The sequence below is a fragment of the Carlito syrichta genome, unplaced genomic scaffold (genome assembly GCF_000164805.1).
Source record: "Carlito syrichta isolate Samal-C Ts95f unplaced genomic scaffold, Tarsius_syrichta-2.0.1 Scaffold300491, whole genome shotgun sequence".
Lineage (NCBI taxonomy): Eukaryota > Metazoa > Chordata > Mammalia > Primates > Tarsiidae > Carlito > Carlito syrichta.
The window spans coordinates 48,477-69,601 of NW_007244587.1; the positions used below are offsets into that span (position 1 = coordinate 48,477).

General features: G+C 39.8%; 1 protein-coding gene across 1 annotated transcript in view; it reads left to right on the forward strand.

Moving 5' to 3' along the window:
• The window catches only part of CHD6 (chromodomain helicase DNA binding protein 6), a 96,867-nt gene that overhangs the window by 42,623 nt on the left and 33,119 nt on the right, over window positions 1–21,125 (forward strand). Inside the window, exons 14-17 of the mRNA XM_008054734.1 lie at window positions 3,721–3,810; window positions 6,615–6,718; window positions 12,534–12,663; window positions 14,749–14,809. Of these exons, the coding sequence (XP_008052925.1) occupies window positions 3,721–3,810; window positions 6,615–6,718; window positions 12,534–12,663; window positions 14,749–14,809 (385 nt within the window). The remainder of the gene's footprint in view (window positions 1–3,720; window positions 3,811–6,614; window positions 6,719–12,533; window positions 12,664–14,748; window positions 14,810–21,125) is intronic.

A 21,125-nucleotide genomic window follows, 5' to 3' on the forward strand; every position in this document is an offset into this window, starting at 1 on the left:
GAGGTGGGAAGATTGCTTGAGTACAGGAGTTTGAGACCAGCCTGACAGCATAGTGAGACCTCATCTCTATAAATAAATAAAAAATTAGCTAGGTGTGGCATATACCTGTAATCTCAGCTACTCAGGAGGCTAGAGCAGAAGGATCACCTGAGCCCAGGAGGCCAAGGTTGCAGTGAGCTGTGATCCTGCCACTGCCTTCCAGCTTGGGCAACAGAGTGAGACCCTGACTCAAAAAAAGAAAGAAAGAAAGAAAATGAAACTCTGTTCTTGTGTAGTTTAGTCTTGATGAGTAAGCAGGCACACAGCCACAAAACAATGCCAAGTTTGCACATGGATATTTGCATTTCTGTGTAGTGTATCTCACCTTTGGAAGCCATCTGATCCAGCTTAAGGTCTACAAGAGTTATTTCCCCAAGATTCTAGGTATATGATGAGAGGGCCTCTGTTTGTACACCTTTGGTTATCAAGAGATTAAGATTTACCTTATAGATTAAGAGTTTGGGCTTGTTTTTTTCTGCCTCCCTGTAACATCAGCCTAATGATTCTGTAGTTGTTGGATTGTGGGGTTTTTCTTTTATAGATAAAGTATAATCCCTTCTCCTGATCCCTCCAAATATTTGAAGATAGATCTCACTTCCAATATAGTAATAAAAACTACTGTACACCAAAGTACAATCTCTTTGGAGACTGTAGTAAGCACTCAAAGTGTCATTAATAGTGTATTATTTAGAGTCATGGTATTGTCTTAAAAAGTTTAAAAGCACAGCTTCAAATCCAAGCTAAAAAAAAGTCAGGATAGTGGTTACCCTTTGGGGTGGGGTCGTAACTGGAAGAGAATACCAGGGACACTTAGGGAGAAACGTTCTTCTTTCTGATCTGGTGCTGGGTACACATGTGTGTTCAATTTGTGGGAATTCATCACGCTGTATATTTATGCAGCATGTACTTTCTGGAAGTATATTTCACTTCAATAAAATGTCTTGAAAAAGAAAAAAGAGATGTCGCCACCCAAAATATTAATAAGTTGTTTTGTTTGGCTAAACCTAGGGTGTACAAACCTACTCCAGCTGTGCTTCCCTTTCAGTTCAGCTGCCAACTGGGAGAAGGCGGCTGTCTGTGAGGATTGTCCATGTGTCCTCTGAATTGATTTGTTTCCCATTTGGAGGATAAGTGAATACTATTGACTTTAAGTTCTCTTTACTCATTCCATAGATTGCCAAATATCATCACATTTGCCTCTCTTCAGAGAAATGGGAATAATTCTCCCTGTCTTGCATTTTCAGAAAAGCCCTACTCTGATTGATCCAAATCTCAGCAGTCCTCTGACATTCTGTTTTAGCTAAGGAGGCTGTCAACAACTGCCAACTTGCTTCAAGGGGGGACCAAGAAAAAAAAACCAGAATTATCTTTAGAAGGCAGACACCTTGTAGAACACTCAGAATTTCTTCCAAGTTTTTAACCTAGAAGTTTTGAGAAGGTTGCGTCACAGTTTGTGGAAGAAACGTCCCAAGTTGTGGCAAGCAGGTGACTGGTTCTTCCACCATGACCTGTACCTGCCCACACTGTGCTGAGTATTTAGCAGTTTTAGACCAAAAACACTATAATCCCTGTGCTCTATCCTCCCTATTCTCCTTATCTCACCCCAAGTGACATTTTTTTGTTACTCTCAATGAAACTGTCCTCAAAGGGAAACATTTTGCCAGTGTGGAAGAAGTGAAACAAAAAAATGGTAGAAACACTAAAAGACATCACAAATGACGGGTTCAAAAACTTTTGAGCAGTGGAAAAAGCATCTCAATAGGTATTGCATCAAATGGAGAACTTTGAAGGTGAATGAAGTTTAAACATGTAAAAATAGATGTGCGTGCAATTTTTTATAAATAAAATTTCCAGGTTTGTTAAAATCCCCCTTGTGTAAGGAAAAGCAATGGTTGTAAATTCTTAAAGAGTTCTTATTCTCTGGGCTAAAAGAAAAAAAATCTCAATTATTTGAGTTGAATGACAACTGAGGTAAGAAATGGTGTGCCAGAGACATGAGGGTTCTTTCCAATCTGTAAGTTCTAACTTTGTGTGTTTCCACCTATAACTTGAGCCCACAGTAGTACTTTCTACTTGCATCTAATAGATAGAAATTGTGCTTTTTAAAAGGCCTTAATGCTTTAACAGAATATTACAGACTGGGCAATTGTAAAGAATATAAGTCTATTTGGCTGACAGTTCTGGAGACTGCAACATCTAAGAGCAGGCACCAACCTGTCATCTCATGGCAGAAGACATTACATGGCGAGCAAGTATGTGACAGAGAAAAAATGGGGGCCAAGCTTATTCCTTATCAGAAGCTCTCTCCTGTGATAATATCATTAATCCATTCATGAGAGAAGAGCCCTCTTGACCTAATCACCTCTTAATACTGTTACAGTGGCAATCACATTTCCAACACATGAGCTTTTGGGGATATATTCAAACCTTAACATTTTTCAGTAGTAACTTTTTTTGAATATATAGTACATATGTGTTTTAAAAATTCTGTCAAAAGTTTTCCTACCACTTCCAGTTCCCTATTGCCCTCTCCAGAGGCAACTACGGTTTGTTTGTGTTTTTTTAATTTTAAAGATGTGGGGTACAATTCAGGGTTAGGTATACAAATGTTCATTGTGCAGTTACCCTTGTTGATGAGGTATGCCCTCCCCACTCTGGCAGTTTCCCTCAACTGCTAATCCCACCCTCTCCCCTGGCAGTTTAACCACTGTTAATCTGTTTCTTTCAGAGATGCTCTGTGCATGTACCCACATATGTGAATGTACAGCCTCTTTCTGTCTTCCTTAAAATGACAAATATTGTACATACTGTTTGTAATCCCTTTTTTAGCAATTTATGTGGAGATAGGTTTCTATGTAAGTTTATATGAATGAACCTTTATTTGTAGTATAGTGAGCACATTTTAAGTCTTTGTTGAAACCTCTTTGCAGCTTAGCTTTGAATACAGAGCATCTCCTCTACAGTGGTCTGCTCTGTGTGCCTACCCTCCCTTTCATCCTGTTTTTGCACACATTGAGTCTGGGTCCCCACTGTTACCTTCTGTGCTCTCTTTTCTTGCTTGGTCTCATTTCACAACCAGACTGCTGTAGGCTCCTCAAGAACAGGGTTGAATTGTTTACTTTTGTTATATACCTACAGCACCCAGCATGATGCAGCGCACATAGTAATTGCCTAACAAGTATTTGCTTAGTTGCTTTGTCTCAAACACATTTGCTGCATTCCCGTGGAGCCTGAGTGTGTTCCATACAGAATCAAAATGAATTGAGCACCTCAAGAGAAAAGACATATTTCCATGAAAAGTAGACACACCTGCATTTTACTATGTATGAGTGAAACTGAAAATACCACTTTTAACATACTTACTAGTAAACTGGCCTCTTGGATGCCAGCTCTGCCTTAGAGGTCATTGTGGCTATATGGTAGGGGTGAGTGCTCTTAAATCAGGAAGAATGCTGTCTGTTTCTGATGCCCCCTATGGCTCATGGGATTTTGTAAAGTGGGAACAGTCATAATAATGTTTGTCATTGGTACGTAATGTTTGGTTTTTCTGATGTCTTCTCATATATTACTGCATAACACTACATGGGAATCCCCAGGATTTTCCTATGTTAACTCTGGGGTGCAGTTCACATGCAGTTGTGGTTTCTAATTTGTTTGCATTGATGTGTTCACTTGTCATAGGGTACTTTTGAGAGTCCGAATGCTGTACTACCTAAAAGCTGAAATACTGGGAGAAGCAGCTGATAAAGCATTTGAAGGAACTCCTGCCAGGTAAAACAAATCAACCTTAACATGTCAATGCTAAAGATTCAACAAAAAGTGCCTGATCACAGAGCTGGCCATACTTGGCTGTGCTCCAAGAGGCCCAAGCCCCTGCTTCCTCACCCCAAGATCCAGTTGGTAGAGCAGGCAAGTAAGTATGTTCAGGTCCTCTACAAGTAAAATAAAGGGGAAAATAGTTTCTAAGGAACACAACTTTTTTTTTTATTTTTTGAGTTGGAGTCTCACTCTGTCGCCCAGACTGGAGTGCAGTGGCCACTCCCAGCCACTGCAGCCTCGACCTACTGGGCTCCAGCGATCCTTCCGCCTCAGCCTTCCAAGTAGCCAGAATTACAGGCACGTGCTACCACACCCAGCTGGTTTTTTGATTTATTATAGAGATGAAGTCTCGCTGCCCAGGTGGGTCTTGAACCTGCAGGCTCAGGCAATCCACTCACCTCAGCCTCCCAAAGGCGCGGGATTACAGGCTAAGCCACCAAGCCCGGCTAGGAACATAACTTTTGATGAGTCTTTAGTTCATCTTTCCCTCAAAAGTATTTTAAATTTTCTTTTAAAACAGTAATTTAGCTACCTTAAGTAATCATTGAAAGAGGGTCAGTTACTTTGATAGACTTGATCTGACAGTTATAGACTGTAAGTTTTACCCAGAATCCCATTCTTAGCCTTAGTACTCTTAATACATTTCTCCTTCATTTGCCAATCATAATACCTTGTGGCCTATTTGATTTGTTGTGTCTTAGTTTTATAAATTAGTGTTTCCAAAGCTGTAGGAGACTCCCAAGATTTCAGGGAATGAGACTTACCAAGCTCTCAGTTGCCATTGATAAAACTGTCAGAAAGTCACAGTTTGTAGCTGGAATCATCCAACATCCTCCTTACCTACCACAGATCAGCAGTTGACTAGCCCTATACGCCTTTGTCATTCCTCAAAAACACAAAAATGTTACTATTTGGACTCTGTGTTGAGATTACCTGGGGCCATGGTTTCTTCTTTTTCTTTCTTTGCACTGGGCAATGCTAGTGACTTTAGCAGTCATAGGAGCACAAAAGGAGAATGGGAGATAGACAGCCCTACCCATGGGGCAACTTGTAATCAGGGCCAGTTCTCTCAGTGACTATTTTTATTTGATATGTCTTCCAGTGTCACTGTTGTAGTTTCCAGCAGGGATAGGGAGGTTGTGTGTTTTGGTAGAAAGGTTCAATTAGAGTTGTTTAAATGCAGCCAAGTTCAAGTTGATACTTTATATCAGGTATTACTTGGCAGAAGTACCTGAACTTACTCCCATCACATACTTTCTTAGACATGTAGGAGGTAGTGAGTGGCACTAGATAGATCGTGGCAAGAGTAAATCTGTTGTCCACCCCCCTCCTTCCTTTCCTCTGCTTTCCTCCATCTTGCTGGTCCTATTCAGGTTGAATGCCTTCTTGTGGAGAAGTTGCCATGAAGCATGAAAAACAGTTTATCCCAGAAAAGTTGTTCAACCATGGCACCATGCAGTCAGAGCACTAGGTTCCTGGAAAGGTGGGGGCCAGGGAACACTATTCCTACAGGAATTGGACCTGGCAATGGGCAGTCAGTCCTGTGTCACAGTAGGAGTCTGATGGGGCCAGGCTCGGTGGCTCAGCCTGTAATCCCAGCATTTTGGGAGGCTGAGACAAGTGGATTGCCTGAGCCCGCGGGTTTGAGACCAGCCTGGGCAACTTGGTGAGAACTTGTCTCTACAATAAATAAAAAATTAGTGGGGCATGGTAGCATGTGCCTGTAGCTCCGGCTACTTGGAAGGCTGAGGCGGAAGGATCACTGGAGCCCAGCAGGACAATGCTGGGGTGGCCATGAGCGTGCCACTGCACTCCAGCCTGGGCAACAGAGTGAGACTCCACATTTTTTTTTAAAAAGAGTCTGATGGAAGAAGAAACTTGAAATGCTGCAGAGAAACCATCCCAGGCAGCTGGAGGAGGAGGGAGGAGACATCCAAATACATGTTATTCCCCAAATTCCAAAGCTTTCAAAGAGCAAGGATGTGTTCAGATGAATGAACACAGTGAGCTAGGGGTCCCCATGAGCTCTCAGAACATGGACAGAAACTCAGAGAGGAACTGATAGAATAGGCCTGCTAATCCCCGCATGTCTGTGCTCTAGGGTGAGTTATGTTCATCGCTTTGGCCTGGAATAATGCAATTTGTGATAAGTTTTTACTCAACAGACTGTTAACAGACCACTGCCAGGAGGTGTCACCTATTGTGGCACTTTACCCTCTGAAAGACTTTCTTTATATCCCTAATTGTACCAGTGTAGACTATCTTGTTATCAAATAGTACTGGAGAACTCTACATGTTGAGGCAGCATATTGAGCCAAGATGATATTAGGCACTATTTTACACATTCAGTCATTTAGGGATTCAACCATCTGGGGAAGTTCTACCTTCAAATAACCAGTGTATCAATGGCTTTTGCTGTGGTTCTCAAATGAAGATGAATATCAGAACTACCTTATTCATAGAGGTCCCCAGGCCCCACCCTAGACCAACTGACCAAGCAGTGCTCCAAGACTCTGTGTCAGTCTAAGGTGGAGCCTGGAAATCAAGTACATATACTTAACATCACTCCATAAGTGATTTTGATGCAAAGCCCTGGTTAAGAAACTTTGACTCATAGCCATCTGAATCCTTTTGCCTATTGTTACTTAAGCATCTTAGCATGCAACTAGGAATGTAGCCAGGGTTGGGCCAGTAACTTTTGGTTGTTTTGCATCTATGTTAAAGGAATTCTGAGCCTATGCTTTTTCTTTCCACAGGGAGCTGGATGTGCCTCTACCTGACATCGACTACATGGAGATCCCAGTGGATTGGTGGGATGCTGAGGCCGATAAGTCCCTTCTCATTGGCGTGTTCAAGCATGGTGTGTATTTTACTAAATGCTTTCCCTTCTGTATCCATTCCCCTTGGGAAAGATGAGTTTAGGCACTCTGACTAAGCTCAGCATATTCCTGCAAAGCTCTATAGTTCTTGTGTATAGTCTTCTGAGAAAGTAGAACCTCACCTTTGTCTGTCTTCTTGGAATTTTGACCAGATAAATGTATGACTCTTGACAATACTATGAATGTTATATTATTCAGGAACTTCAAAAGGGTGACTATGGCCACAAAGAACTTGTTCAGTGTGTATCTTCCTCACTTGCATATCTACAGTCAGATCGGGGATGGCTTCTCTCTCATTAACTGTTATTGTCCCAGTGTCTGGCCTAGTTTCTGGTACACAGTAGGCATCCGGTGTTTCTTGCATAAAAGAAATAAATAAATGATGGGAAATGTGAGGTTTTAGCATTTCACGTGTGTGCAGAATCCTAAGATCATTCTAGATCATCTACATATTTCTAGTGTCTATCTTTTGTCCCATTAGTATAAGAAACTGAGCATAGAAGATAGCATGAACAGTCTTTTTTTGTTTTAGTGTAGTAGCAAAGAGACTAAAGGGGACTGGAAGAGGTTTTTAATGACTTGGAAAAACTGAAGTAAGTGCCCCCTTTCTTTGTTTCTGACACTGTTTAAAGCACCTGCCCTTGCTTTCAGCCAGCTGTTAAAATGAGTTATGATAAGTGTCAAGTGACCGCCACCCATAATATGCCTAATACACACCTTCCTTGCCAGGTGAGTCAACAGAAATTTTAAACAGGGGAGCAGGGCTTAAAGTAGAAAGAGCTAGGTATATCTGGCTTTAGCTGTTAACTCTGCCACTTAATGTGTGACATTGGGCAAATCCTAAACTTCTCTGACCTACTTTCTCACTGTACAATGTGGCGGAGTAGTTAGTGTTAAAACAGTCTACCTGGACTTGTTTGAAGATTAAATAAGACCACCTAGACTTAGAACAGTGCTTGGTATGTAAAAGGTGCTCAGTGCTGTTCCACTGTCCCATATTACTCTGCCTTTAGAAGGCTGTTAATTTTCTTACGCAAACTCTGTAAAGAGAATTCTTCAAATTGTACAGGCTAACTAGCTACATTTAAGTAACAACCATGCCCATACATATTTTAATTTGGAATCCCCTCAAAACTTAGATTTTGGTGTTAAGGATGCCGGCTTTGGGTGGTGCAGTGCTGCTGAGAACCCTTTATCAACCTACTGGGATTAGGCTAAAGTACAGTTGCCCAGTCTAACTGTAGTTTATGTATGCAATGGGAGAAATGCCCTCATATTGCACTGTTCAATATGGAAGATACTAGCTACATGTGACTGTTGAGCACTGGAAGTGTGACTGGTGTAATTGAGAAACTGTATTTCAGATTATATGTGATTTTAATTAATTTAAACATAAATAACCATGTGTGGCTAGTGGCTCCTCTGTTGTACAGTGCAAGGCCAGAACTTAACTCTGAAGTGGGAAGAAGCATGTGATCGCCCTGTTAATCACAGAGTACTACAGTACAACCCAGAGTTGGTCTAGCCTAATTTTGGAAAGAACCCAGAAGAAGGCAGCCTGCTGGAGGCGGCCAGATTCCAGAGCATCTGAACTTGGTTTGTAGGAGAAAGTCTAAGTGACCCTGAGTCTCGTTTCAGTGGTAGTTTTAGGGCACATTGCCAAATCTCTTCTTGGGGACAATGTGAAGTAAAAAGAGGACACACCTGAAGTCCTAGCAGTATTGCAGACAGAGTTTATGTGCTTTCTTTCCTTCCTCCTCCACCCTAACACACATGCCACAGGCATACAGAAAGCCAAGGTGAATTAAGACTTGGAAGAAATACGGGAAAATCCCCAAATGCGAAGGTAACTTAAAGCCAGAGCTAAGCCAGCCACGATGGCTTGTGCCTGTAATCCCAGCTACTCAAATAGCTGAAGTAGGAGGATCGCTTGAGGCCAGGAGCTTGAGGTTGCAGTGAGCTATGATCACGCCACTGCATACTGCACTCCAGCTTGGGTGACAGAGTGACATCTCATCTCTAAAAAAAGTAACAACAATAAAAAACCAGAGCTGAAGGCTGTGGACTAATATGACAATAGAACTGAGGGACTGGGTTTCTAATAACCATACAGCAGTGGGAAGCATGGCCTTGGAAGGGTTACCCCTCTAGGGCTGAGGAGCAACATAAAGCTCACTGGAAAGCTCTCTCCAGGGAAGCATAGCTGAAGACATGAAAGAGAAGATGAGGCATGGAAGAGAAAATGAGTAGACATCCAAGAGGTTGAATAGGATATATCCAACAAATACTAACAGCAGCAACACAAAAAATCTGTAAGGCAAAAAGGACAATTTGGGAGTGAGAGACTCATTACACAATGATGATAGGTGCAACTCATCAAGAAGATACAACTAACAGTCCTCAGGCAAACGATGTAGCCTCAGAATATGTGAAAGAGGACAGGAACCTAAGGAGGCCCAAACCCTTTTTCTCTTAGAAAAGGCACACTAACATTGGTACTTTACCTACTAGTTTAATAAAATAGTAGAAGTTCAACCTTGACACTGTCAAATCTAAAACTCTTCTGCTTTTTAAGGAGCTTTTGAGGTTATAAGTTACTTTATATTTCCTGAACATACCTGTGAGAACTTAAAATGATGCATCCCTCATTCCATTCAGAGTCTCACAGAGTGCCATTTGAGGTGAACTTGGAATTTATAGTTAGGGCTGAGGGGCAGATGCCAGGAAGGTGATTTGTACAATGCCCAAAGCACCTTATTGTGATATAGGATGAGTTTAGTAGACATGCTGTAAAGATAGGAAAAAATCAGGCTCTGTGCTCAGTGCTGGGGAACTGATCCTAGGCTATACATGCAGACTCTGAACAGAGCCAGATCAGTTCAGTTGGATGGTTACATTGGAGTCAACTTTGACTAAGTTGAACAGATGCATCACGGGTCCCTCCTCCTTGGCATTCCAGAGTCCAGATCCAGATCACGTCCTGCCCCTGGCGGAGTGCTGCCCATTAGACATTCCTTGAGCACAAGCCTAGACCTGTTCTCATCTGGGTAGCAACATCTGACTACCCCCGTATAACCTTGCCCCACACCACAATATAGCCAAGCCCATGCAGCATGTGTTACCAGATGACAGTCAATTTCCCAGATACTCAGCAGCTGGTAGAGAAGTGGTATTCACCATTTTCTGAAAGCCTGTCTATCTGATGTTCACTCATCAGAGATCTTGTATCAGGAAGCCCTCTCTGTCTTACCTCCACCTTGGTTAAGCATGAGCTACGGTGTTGCAACCATTATCTTTGCTAAGAAACCATTCTTTGTTGAGAAGCACACAGCTATACACTGAGTTTTCATGGCTCTTTTAGTCCACCCTAGACACAACCTGCTGGAGCCCTGTTAAGTGTGAAGAATATAGCCATGGTTTCATCTTCAAGCTGACCCCATTAGCATTGGCTGAGTCTTTGGTTGTAGCTTTAGCCTGCAGCAAGAAGGGCCCTGTGGCAAACCTATTCCACAAGACACTCTTGACAGCTCTCAACTGCATTGAGTGACTGCTGCTCCTCCCAGGCTGCCTGTGTTTACAGAATTTTCCTTGTGATATGGTTTCTGGTGTTTCTGTTCACATTCTTAGAGAAGAGCTTATAGGCTAAGTGTAAAATGGCAGGCAGCTGACACCCCTTCAAAGGTCTCTTGTGTTGCTGTCTATATCTTTGTGTGGCTATTACAGTTTCTGGTGGTCTCTTTGCAGGACAGTTAGGTTTTCCTAGGGCAAGTGAATCCGTCACTCTTCCTCACTTCTAGCTTCGTGGCTAATTGAGAAAGAGAAATGCAAAAGCTATCCCTCGGCATCAGATCCACACATGACAAAAAGTCTCCAGAGTAGAAACTTGCCCTGGCATGCAGGCACCCTGCTTCTTATCTGTCAGGCACAGAGTGTAAAGACAGGACACTCCTGGACAGTTAGCCTCCTTTGATAGTAAAGGGAGACTGTCTCATCTGTCAGATAAATTACCTTGCTTTTCACAAGGAAGAACAGGTGGAGACAATGGCAGGATTCTCCTTAAGACAATAGTATTGAGGAAATTTGTTTTGATGTAAACTAAAGCAAGAACATGGGGGGGGTGAGAATGGGTCTTCCTACAGTGATGATTGGAAGAGAAAGAATCTGAGCAAAACACACTCATCCAGCCAACTGTTTGCTGAGTATGTACAGTGTCAGGCCCTTTGCTAGATGCTGAATGTATAACAGTGAGCAAAACCAGGCAGGTTTTGTTCCTAGGAAGTCCACAGTCTCATGAGGGAGACCTACAGTAATCAAATAATTGCCTCAATGAGTCAGTGAATAAAGGAGAATATAAGATGCTGTAGTTTCCCCTGCCATGTGGCTCACGTGGACAGCACCTGTCAGGGAGATGGCAGGAGAAAGTCACTGTGGATTAAAAATAATCAAGTCCCAGCAGCTCCTCAGAGAAAAAGTACCAGGCACTGCCTACAGTGTGAAGAATACAACTGTATCACCAATGACAGGAGAACAAAACCGAGATAGAAATGAAATATCCAACAACATAAAGTCAAGTTTGTTCTTTACAGCCTGGCAGGTTCTGGTTTACATTCAGCCCTTTCATACCTGCATGAGGGTCTCTCTCTGTCATTTACATGGCTAAGTCCTGTCTCCTTATAAGAGTACCTTAGGTTTAATAAAATAACAAATTCTCACACATGGACTTTATCAAACTACAAGTGGTTTCGTTGTTGTTTTGCCACCCTTTTGAGACGCCTTCTGTGTCAAAGTGCTCCATCTGTTACTGCCTTTGGTGTGTAGCAAGGAACAGTTCCAAAGTCCTGGCCAGGGTAGGTTATTTTATTTATTTGTTTGTTTGTTTATTTGAGGCAGGGTCTTGTTGCCAGGGTGGGTTATTTTATTTATTTGTTTGTTTGAGACAAGGTCTTGTTCTGTCACCCAAGCTGGAGTATAGTGGTGCAATTATAGTTCATTGCAGCCTCGAACTCCTGGTCAAGCAGTCCTCTTGCATTGACCTTCTAAGTAGCTGGGATTACAGGCACACACCACCACACCCAGCTAATTTTTAAATTTTTTGTACAAATGGGATCTCACTTTGTTGCCCAGGCTGGTCTCAAAACTCCTGGCCTCAAGTTATCCTCCTGCCTCAGCCTCCCAGTGTTGCCCAGGCTGGACTCAAACTCCTGACCTCAGTTATCCTCCTGTCTTAGCCACCCAAAGTGCTAAGATTATAGGTGTAAGCCAATGCACCTGGCCTGGATTAGGATTTATACTTAGTTTGTAGGTACAGAGGCAATAGATCCCTTTTAATTAAATACGCAATCATAGTAGTCCTCTTTATATTCCAGAACCGGCATCTGTCATTTTATTCAGCTTCTTTTTCTAACACATGGGATAAGATTGGACTATAAGAAACAAAGTCCATTCGGGTGTCCAGAGTTGGTAGTAGGGGGAAGAAGTTGAAAAATCAACTTGTCTGATTCCATGTGCTGTCAGAAAGTGGCAAACAGGTGAGAAATATATCTATACCCTGTGTCTTTTCATGGACCCAGAATTTATATAAGCTTTCACTTTTTGGTCGAACAATACTCAAAGGGGTCTGTTTTAGCTCCAGGATTTTTCCTTGATAGGAAATCTTATAGGGTCTGATTAATCTTAAGTAAGTATTTTTTTGTTTGTGTTTGTTTTATTTTTTTACTTAGTGAGGGAAACAAAATGACTCTCTAGAGCCCAAGGCAGATGTCGTGACTTCTGACATTTCTCATTACTCTTGATCAGGTTATGAGAGGTACAATGCTATGCGAGCAGACCCAGCACTTTGCTTTCTGGAGAAAGTTGGGATGCCAGATGAGAAGTCACTTTCTGCAGAACAGGGTGTTACAGATGGGACCTCAGACATTCCCGAAAGGTGAGAAGTCATGTAGGCCGACCCTGATGTGACATGTTATGACCCTGATCTGTGACTCCTTCCACATACATCCAACATTCTTCCTGTCTTTTCTTCAGTGTCTGACTTCTCCCTTAAACCTTGCAATACTACTGCTGCCTTCCATAACTGCTACTTTGGTTATACCCTACTATGTTTCAGACCTGTTCTTTAACTTCCACGTACTGTGATCCAAATACCAGCTCCTGTCCTTCATGAGTTCCCCAGACTGCTCACTATCCTGCCCATCTTCTTAACCAGGCTTGTTCTATGGTCAGAGTATTCTTTAAGAAGAATTCAGACTCCTTATATCTGGCAGAAAGCTAAAAAGAAAAGTACAGGCTTCCTGATCTTGAAGTTCCTCAAATGAAATTCTAGTAGTCACTGCTTGACAGCCATGGCATTTCAGCCTGTCCATGGTTGTGTGCAAAAAAGTATGGAAGGATCCCCTTTGGCTGAGTTTAATATACTGTTGGCATAACCCCAAAATGTGTAAATTCATGGGTAAGCCAAATTAACAGCTGAGAAGTATAGTTCCATATATATATATAAATATATAAAACACATGGCATTTATTTTTTAGCTTATGTTTGGTAAGCTTTTGGTTTGCCCTTCCCCCCAAAGTAGCAGATACTTTCTCTGTATTGCCCCAGGCTGTGGTCAGGCCTGAGGGCATGGTACTGCCAGGAACCCCTAGCCATCTGCTCAAGCCAAGAAAAGTATGAAGTGCATCTTCCCTTTGCCTTTAATCCCTGATATAATACTTTAGCTGCCCCAAATGTGTTTCCTGTGGATAGATATTAAAGATGCATTCTGGGAGGTATTTACAGCAGCCCAAATGACTGGTAATCCTAACATTAGATTCATTGGTTCAAAGAAAACACTCCCTGGTGAGGTACCCGAATGTGGCATAAAGCTTATAATTTGAGGGGTGGCTGGTCTTTCTGTGGTTAAGCAATAAATGTAGGAGGTTCTTCTGCCTTCAGCACATAGGAAGCAAAGACAAGAGTATTTGGGACAGGAATATTTCAAAGTCAATTTTAAAAGGAAACATGAAAAACAGATAAGCATCAGCAATAGTTAAGCTCACTAGAGAGAAGACTTCAGGCAGCTGACCTAGCTGCAAGAGTCTGGTGGTAACAAGGCAAATGCCCTTCTCAGCAGTTAGCAACAGAGCTCCCTTCCAAGGAAATGACTTTTACCACATGTAGGTGAATCTGTGGGAAGAGTCATCCTACTGGGATCTAAGGGTCGCAGCATCTGGCCTCAAGGGGCTTGCGGGGCCTTCTGTCTCTTGAATCTGTTCTCTTGTCAGAGCCACATGATCATATGACTCTTGATAGGCAGGAATTACCTTTTTTCTGCCAGTAGCATTGTTCAATAGCTGTCCTCTGAACTTGCCTGAGTAGACATGGAGCTGGAGCCTTCAGGCTCAGTTGAGTAGAGGTCCTTGCCAGAGAAGTGATGGCACTGTTTGGTGCTAGTTTCTGTCATTATCAATATCTCTTGAGTTATCCCGAAAGAAAGGGAAAAACTAAGACTTGGAGTGCCTGTGGAGGAAGGGATCTACCGTGGGCTCTCCATATCCATGGATGCAGAACCCTCAGATAGAGAGGCCCAACTGAAGGACTTGAGACCAATCTTGATATCCCCACATGGATACAGAGGGTCGATTTGGTAGTTCCCCTTTATCTACCGGGGATACGCTCCAGGACCTTCAGTGGATACCTGAAACCTCAGATAGTACCAAACCCTCTATAGACTATTTCTTCCTAAACATGCATACCTATGGTAAAGATAATTTATAAATAAGACACACTAAGAGATTAACAACAATAACAGTAAGATAGAACACTATACCTATGGTAAAGTTTAATTTATAAATAAGACACACTAAGAGATTAACAACAATAACAGTAAAATATAACACTATACTATAATAAAAGTTATGTGACTGTGGTATCTGTCTGTCTATCTCTCTCTCTCTCATTTGGGCCATGCTAAGGGGAATCTACTAGGGAGAAACTCCTGGGTAGTATGTGATGCCTTTTTTTTCCTTTTATTTAGAGGCAACACAGATAAAGAAGACAATGCTGAGGACAAATTAGATGGCCCCCAGAAACAAACGGTGAGTCAAATGTGCAGTATTAGTAATCTACACTGTCTTTCAAATCAAAAGAGAAATCCCATCCTAATAGTGGTCATGGGAAACTTGATTGCATTACTGCAGGTGCATTGCATTTTCCTCAGTATTTGTTTTTGGGAAATTTTTAAACATATAGACTATAGTGCATTCTTACCTTAATTAAACTTTTTATTTTGAGATAACTATAGATTTCAGATGCAGTTTTAAAATACAATACAGAGAGATGACATGCACCCTTTATCCAGTTTCTCCCATATGTCATGTTAAAATTATAATACAATATCACAACCAGGATAATGACTTTGATAGAGTCAAGATACAGGACATTTCCATGACCACAAAGATTCATCATGATGCTGTCTTATAGCCACATCCATTCCTTCTGTCTTACCTGCTATTTAGTTTCTGGCAACTACCAATCTGTTCTTCATTTTAATAATGGAACCATACAGTATGTAACCTTTAGGGATAGACCTTTTTTTCACTCAGCATACTTTCCTGGGGATTCATGCAGGTTGTTGTCTGTATTAGTTCATGCCTTTTTATTGCTAAGTAGTGTTCTGTGGTATGGGTGAACCACAGCTTATTTAATCTTTCATCCCTTGAAGAACATCTAGGTTGTTTCCAGTGTTTGACTATTAAGAATAAGGCTTCTATAATCATTTGCATATATGTTTTTGTGTGAATAAACATTTTCATTTGTCTGGGATACTCAGGAGCGTTATTGTTGGGTCATATGGTAGTTTCGTTTTTTAAGAAACTACAAACTGTTTTCTAGAATGACTGTACCATTTTACATTCCTACTAGTAATGTGTGAGTTATCTACTTTTCTCTGAATTCCAAACCTCACCAGCATTTGGTGTTACTGGTTTTTTACTTGAGCCATTCAAGTGGGTGGGTAGTAATACCTCATGGCAGTTTTAATTTGCACTTCCCTAATACATAATGATGTTTGACATATTATGTGCTTAATTGCCATCTGTATATCTTCTTCAGTGAAATGTTTATGTCCCTTACCCCTATTCTAATTTCATTGTTTGTTTTACTGTTGCTCTTTTAGAATTATTTATTATTCCAGATACAGTCTTTTGGAGATATGTTTGCAAATGTTTTCTTTCACACTGTAGTTTGTCTTTTTATCTTGGGCATGTTGACTGTCACAGAGCAACAGTTTTTAATTTTGTGAAGTCCAGTTTATCAACTTTTGCTTTTATAGATTATGCTTGTGGTGTCAAATCTAAGAGCTTTGCCTCACTTAAGATCCTGAAGATTTTCTCCTGGAATTTTCCTAAATATTTTATGGTTTTACATTTACATCTCTGATCCATTTTAACTTAATTTTCATGTAAGTAGAGAGATTCAAATCAATGTTCATTTTTTTTTTTTAAGCCTATTGATGTCCAGTTGTTCTAGATCCATTTGTTTAAAAAGGCTTTCTTGGCTGGGCACAGTGGCTCAAGGCTATAATCCCAGCCCTTTGGAAGATCGAGGCAAGAGGATAGCCGGAGCCTGCGGTTTCGAGACCAGCCTGGGCAACTTGGCAAGACCTCATCTCTACAATACATCAAAAAAATTAGCCAGGTGTGGTAGCACACACCTGTACTTCATTTTCCTTGGAAGGATTGGAAGGCTGAGGCAGAAGGGATCGCCTGAGCCTAGTAGGTCAACGCTGGGGTGGCCATGAGCATGCCACTACACTCCAGCCTGGGCAACAGAGTGAAAAACACACACACACACAAAAAGATTTTCTTTACTCTGTGTAATTGCTTTTGCACCTTTATCAAAAAATTAATTCAGCATATCTGTGTGCCTCTGTTTCTGGGTTCTCGATTTGTGTGCCTCTCTTTTGTTCCACTGATCTATTTGTCTGTTCCTCTGCCAAGAGAACACAGTCTTGTAGCGATACCATAAGTCTTAAAATTGGTAAACTGATTCCTCCCACCTTATTCTTCTTTTTCAAAATTATTTTCACTTTTCTTATTCCTTTGCCTTTCCAAATAAATTTGAGAATAATCTTATCTATAAAAACTCTTGCTGGGATTTTGATAGGAAATGCATTAGACCTTTATACCACTTTGAAGAAACTTGACATCTTAATTATATTGAGTTTTTACTATACTGAATCTTACTGTGTATCTCTCTTTATCTTTGATTTCTTTCATCAGCATTTTGCAGTTTTCAGCATACAAGTCTTGTACACGTTTATTAGCTTTACCTCAGTGTTTCATTTTCCTTGGAAGGATTGTAAATGATGTTGTATTTTTAACTTCACTGTCTACATGTTCATTGCTAATATACAGAAATACAATTGATTTTTTATGCTTGTCTTGTATCCTACAACCTTGCTGGACTCACTTATTTTTTTTTTTTTTTTTTGAGTTGGAGTCTCACTCTGTCACCCAGACTAGAGTGCAGTGGCCGCTCCCGGCCACCGCAGCCTCGACCTGCTGGGCTCCAGCGATCCTTCTGCCTCAGCCTTCCGAATAGCCGGAATTGCAGGCGTGCGCTACCATGCCCAGCTGATTTTTTTATTTATTGTAGAGATGAGGTCTTGCCAAGTTGCCCAGGTGGGTCTCGAACCTGCGGGCTCAGGCAGTCCACTCACTTCAGCCTCCCAAAGTGCTGGGATTACAGGCTGAGCCACCGAGCCTGGCTGGACTCACTTATTTTCGTTTTTTTTAGTTTTTTATTTTTTTGGTTTCCTTAGGATTTTCTGTGTCAATAATTATGTCATCTGCAAATAGGGATATTTTTATTTCTTCCTTTCTAATCTGTATACCTTTTTTCCCCTTTTCTTCCCTTTATTATACTGACTAAAACTTCTGTGTTGAATGAGAGTGGTGGGAGCAGATATCTTTGCCTTGTTCCTGATGTTAGAAGGAAGATATTCAGTCTTTTACTATTAAGCATAATGTTACCTGTAAGTTCTTTTGTCGATGTTTTTTAATCAAAAATTAGGGTGTTTTCCTATGCTTCTAGTTTTCTAGGAGTTTTTATTATAAATGAGTGTTGAATTTTGTCGTAAGCATGTTTTGTACCAATGGATATGATCATCTGATTTTTCTTAAGCTTATTAATATGGTAGTTTACAGTGATCAATTTTCAAATATTGAACCAGCCTTGCATTGCTAGCCTAAACCATACTTGGTCATGGTGTATAATTTTTTTAATATATTGTTGAATTCTATTTGCTATTTTTTTTTAAAGAATTTTTGCATCTCTATTCCTGAAGGATATTGGTCTGTGTTAATCTTTTATGGTACTGTTTTTGGTTTTTGTTTCAGAATAATGTAAGCTTTATAAAATGAATGAGTTTTCCTTCTTCTATTTTCTGATACAGAGTGTCTAGAATTGTTATTAATTCTTTAATGATTGATAAGATTTTCCAGTAAAATCATCTGAGGCCTGGAGATTTCTTTTTGAAGGAGTTTTTAAATTATAAATTCAGTTGTCTTATTTTATATTGGGTAAATTGTAGTAGCTTATGTTTTTCAAGGAATTGGTCTATTTTATCCATATTGTCAGATTTATGTGTCTTGAGTTGTTCGTAGTATTCCCTTATTATCCTTTAGATAATAGAATTTGTAGTGCTATCCCATTTGATTCTTGATTTTGGTAATTTGTGTCCTTTCTCTTTTTTCTTTTTCAGTCTTGCTGGAGATTTGTCTATTTATCTTTTAAAAGAATGAGCTTTGTTTCAGTTATTTTTCTCCTTCTGTTTTCCTGACTTAAATTTCATTGATTTATATACTTTATTACTTTATTTTTTTCTACTTGCTTTGGTTTTATTTCTTTTGCTAGATATTTGGGGTGGGAGCTCTTCTATATTATTGATTTGAAACTTCCACTTGTCTGATGTATGCATTTAGTGCTATAAGTGTCCTTCAGTATTGCTTTAGCTGTGCCCTACAAATTTTGCTGTTGCATTTTTACTTTCATTTAGTTTAATGTATTTTTTTAAATTTTCCTTGAGACTTCAGAGGTTTATTACTTATTGTTTAATTTTTTGGAGATTTTCCTATTATTGTTCTGCTGCTGATCTCTAGTTTGATTACACTGTGATGAGAACACATTCTGTATGATTTCAGTTGTTTTAAATTTGTTAAGGTTCGTTTTATGGCCCAGAATATGGTCTGTCTTGATGTATGTTTCATGAGCACTTGACAAGAATGTGTGATGGTTTTGTTAAGTGGAGTTTCATAAATGGTGATTTAATCCTGTTGGTTGATAGTGTTGTGGAGTTCTTGCTGATTTTCTGTCTAGTTTTTTCATCAATTTTTGAGAGAAGGGCACTGAAGTCTCCAACTATAATTGTGGATTTATTTATTTATCTTTTCAGTTCTATCAGTTTTGCTGCATATATTTTGTAATTTTGTTGTTTGGTGCATAAACATTTAAGAATATATGTTGTTGGCCAGGCATGGTAGCTCATGCCTGTAATCTCAGCAGTATATGAGGCTAAAGCAGAAGGATTGCTTGAAGCCAGAAGCTCAAGACCAACCTGGGCAACATAGCAAAACCTCCATCTCTGCAAAAATAATTTATTTAATTAGCGAGATGTGGTGGTGCATACCTATAGTCCTAGCTACCTGGGAGACTAAGGTGGGAGGATCACTTGAGCCCAGGAGTTCGAGGTTGCAGTGAGCTATCATCCTGCCGTTGCACTCCAGCCTGGGCAACAGAGTAAGACCCTGTCTCAAAAAAAAAAAAATACAAGATTATAGGTTCTTGGTGAATTGATGCTGTTATTATATAATGGCCCTCTCTATCTCTGGTACTTTTCTTTGCTCTGAAGTGTGCTTTATCTGATATTACTATAGCTACTCCTGGTTTCCTTTAATTAATGTTTTCATAAATATAACTCTTTTATTCTTTGTCTTTCAATCTGCCTTTATTGTTTGAAGTGAGTTTTCTATAGTTAGCATATAGTTGGGACATCATTTTTAATGCATTCTGCCAATCTCTGTCTTCTAGTTGTTATGTTCAGACCATTTACATTTAATGTAAGTATTGATACATTAAAACTTAAGTCTGTCATTTTATTGTTTTATCTGGTATTTTATTATCTATTTTTTTTTACCTCCATTCCTCTCAGTTACATGAACATTTTTTATGGTTTCATTTTTTATTTATTGATTTTGTTTATAGCTTTTTAGCGATTTTAGGTATTTCATTATACACACAGGGGATGCCCAAAAAATGTATACACATTTTAAGTATGATGTTCGCTCAAAAGGTGGCGCTAATCAAATGAATGCTAGAGTCACCATGGGACAGGCAGGACAGTCAAAGAAAATGGCAGAAGCACAGTTGAGCGAATATCATAGTACACATTGCTACCATAATTTTGTTCATCTTTGAAAAGTAATACATAGATAGCATCTCTTAAAATATGTATACATTTTTTGGTACCCCTGTATATGTAATATTTCACAGTCCACTAGTACCATCATTTTATTAGCTTAGGTAAAGTGTAGATATCTTACTTCCATTTTTGTTTCTTTATCTTCCCTCATTTATAATGTAATTATCTTAAATATTCTTCCCTATACATTAAGAACTATATAAAATGATGTTAAAATTTTTGTTTCAACTATCAGATAAAATTTTTAGAACTCAAGAGGGGAAGAAAAGTGTGCTGTATTTACCCATATCTTGTTTTCCGTATTCTTTCTTCTTCCTGGTGTTTTAGAGGTTTTTTTTTACTGTTTTCTATTTAGAGAAATTTCTCTAACCATTCTTTCAGAATAGACCTGATGATGACACTTCTCTTAATTTTTAGTCATCTGAAAATTTCTTAATATCACCTTCATTCCTGAAGCATACTTTCACCAGAAGCAGGATTTTGGGGTTGATAGTTCTTTTGAAAAATGTTCTGTCTTCTGTGGTTCCTGATGAGAAATTTGCTGTCACTCAGATTGTTTTTTTACCTTATAAGTAAGATGTCTTCTCTCGATGCTGTCAAGACTTTTTTTCTTTGTCTTTAGTTTTCATCTTAACTATGATTTTTGTGTATGTGGATTTGTTTGAGTTTATCCTGTTCGGAGTTCATTCACCTTCTTGAATCTGTAGGTTTTTGTCTTTTGCTAAATGTGAGGCATTTTCAGCCATGTTTTCTTTGAGTACTCTTGTCTTTCCCTTCCAGAACACCAATGAAATGAGTGGTAGGTCTTTTGTTGTAGTCACACGGGTCTGTGAGGCTCTGTTTAATTTTTTCCCCCAACCTATTTACTCTATTATTCACACTGTGTACGTTCTATTATTCTGTCTTTGACTTCACTAGCTATTTTCCTTCTC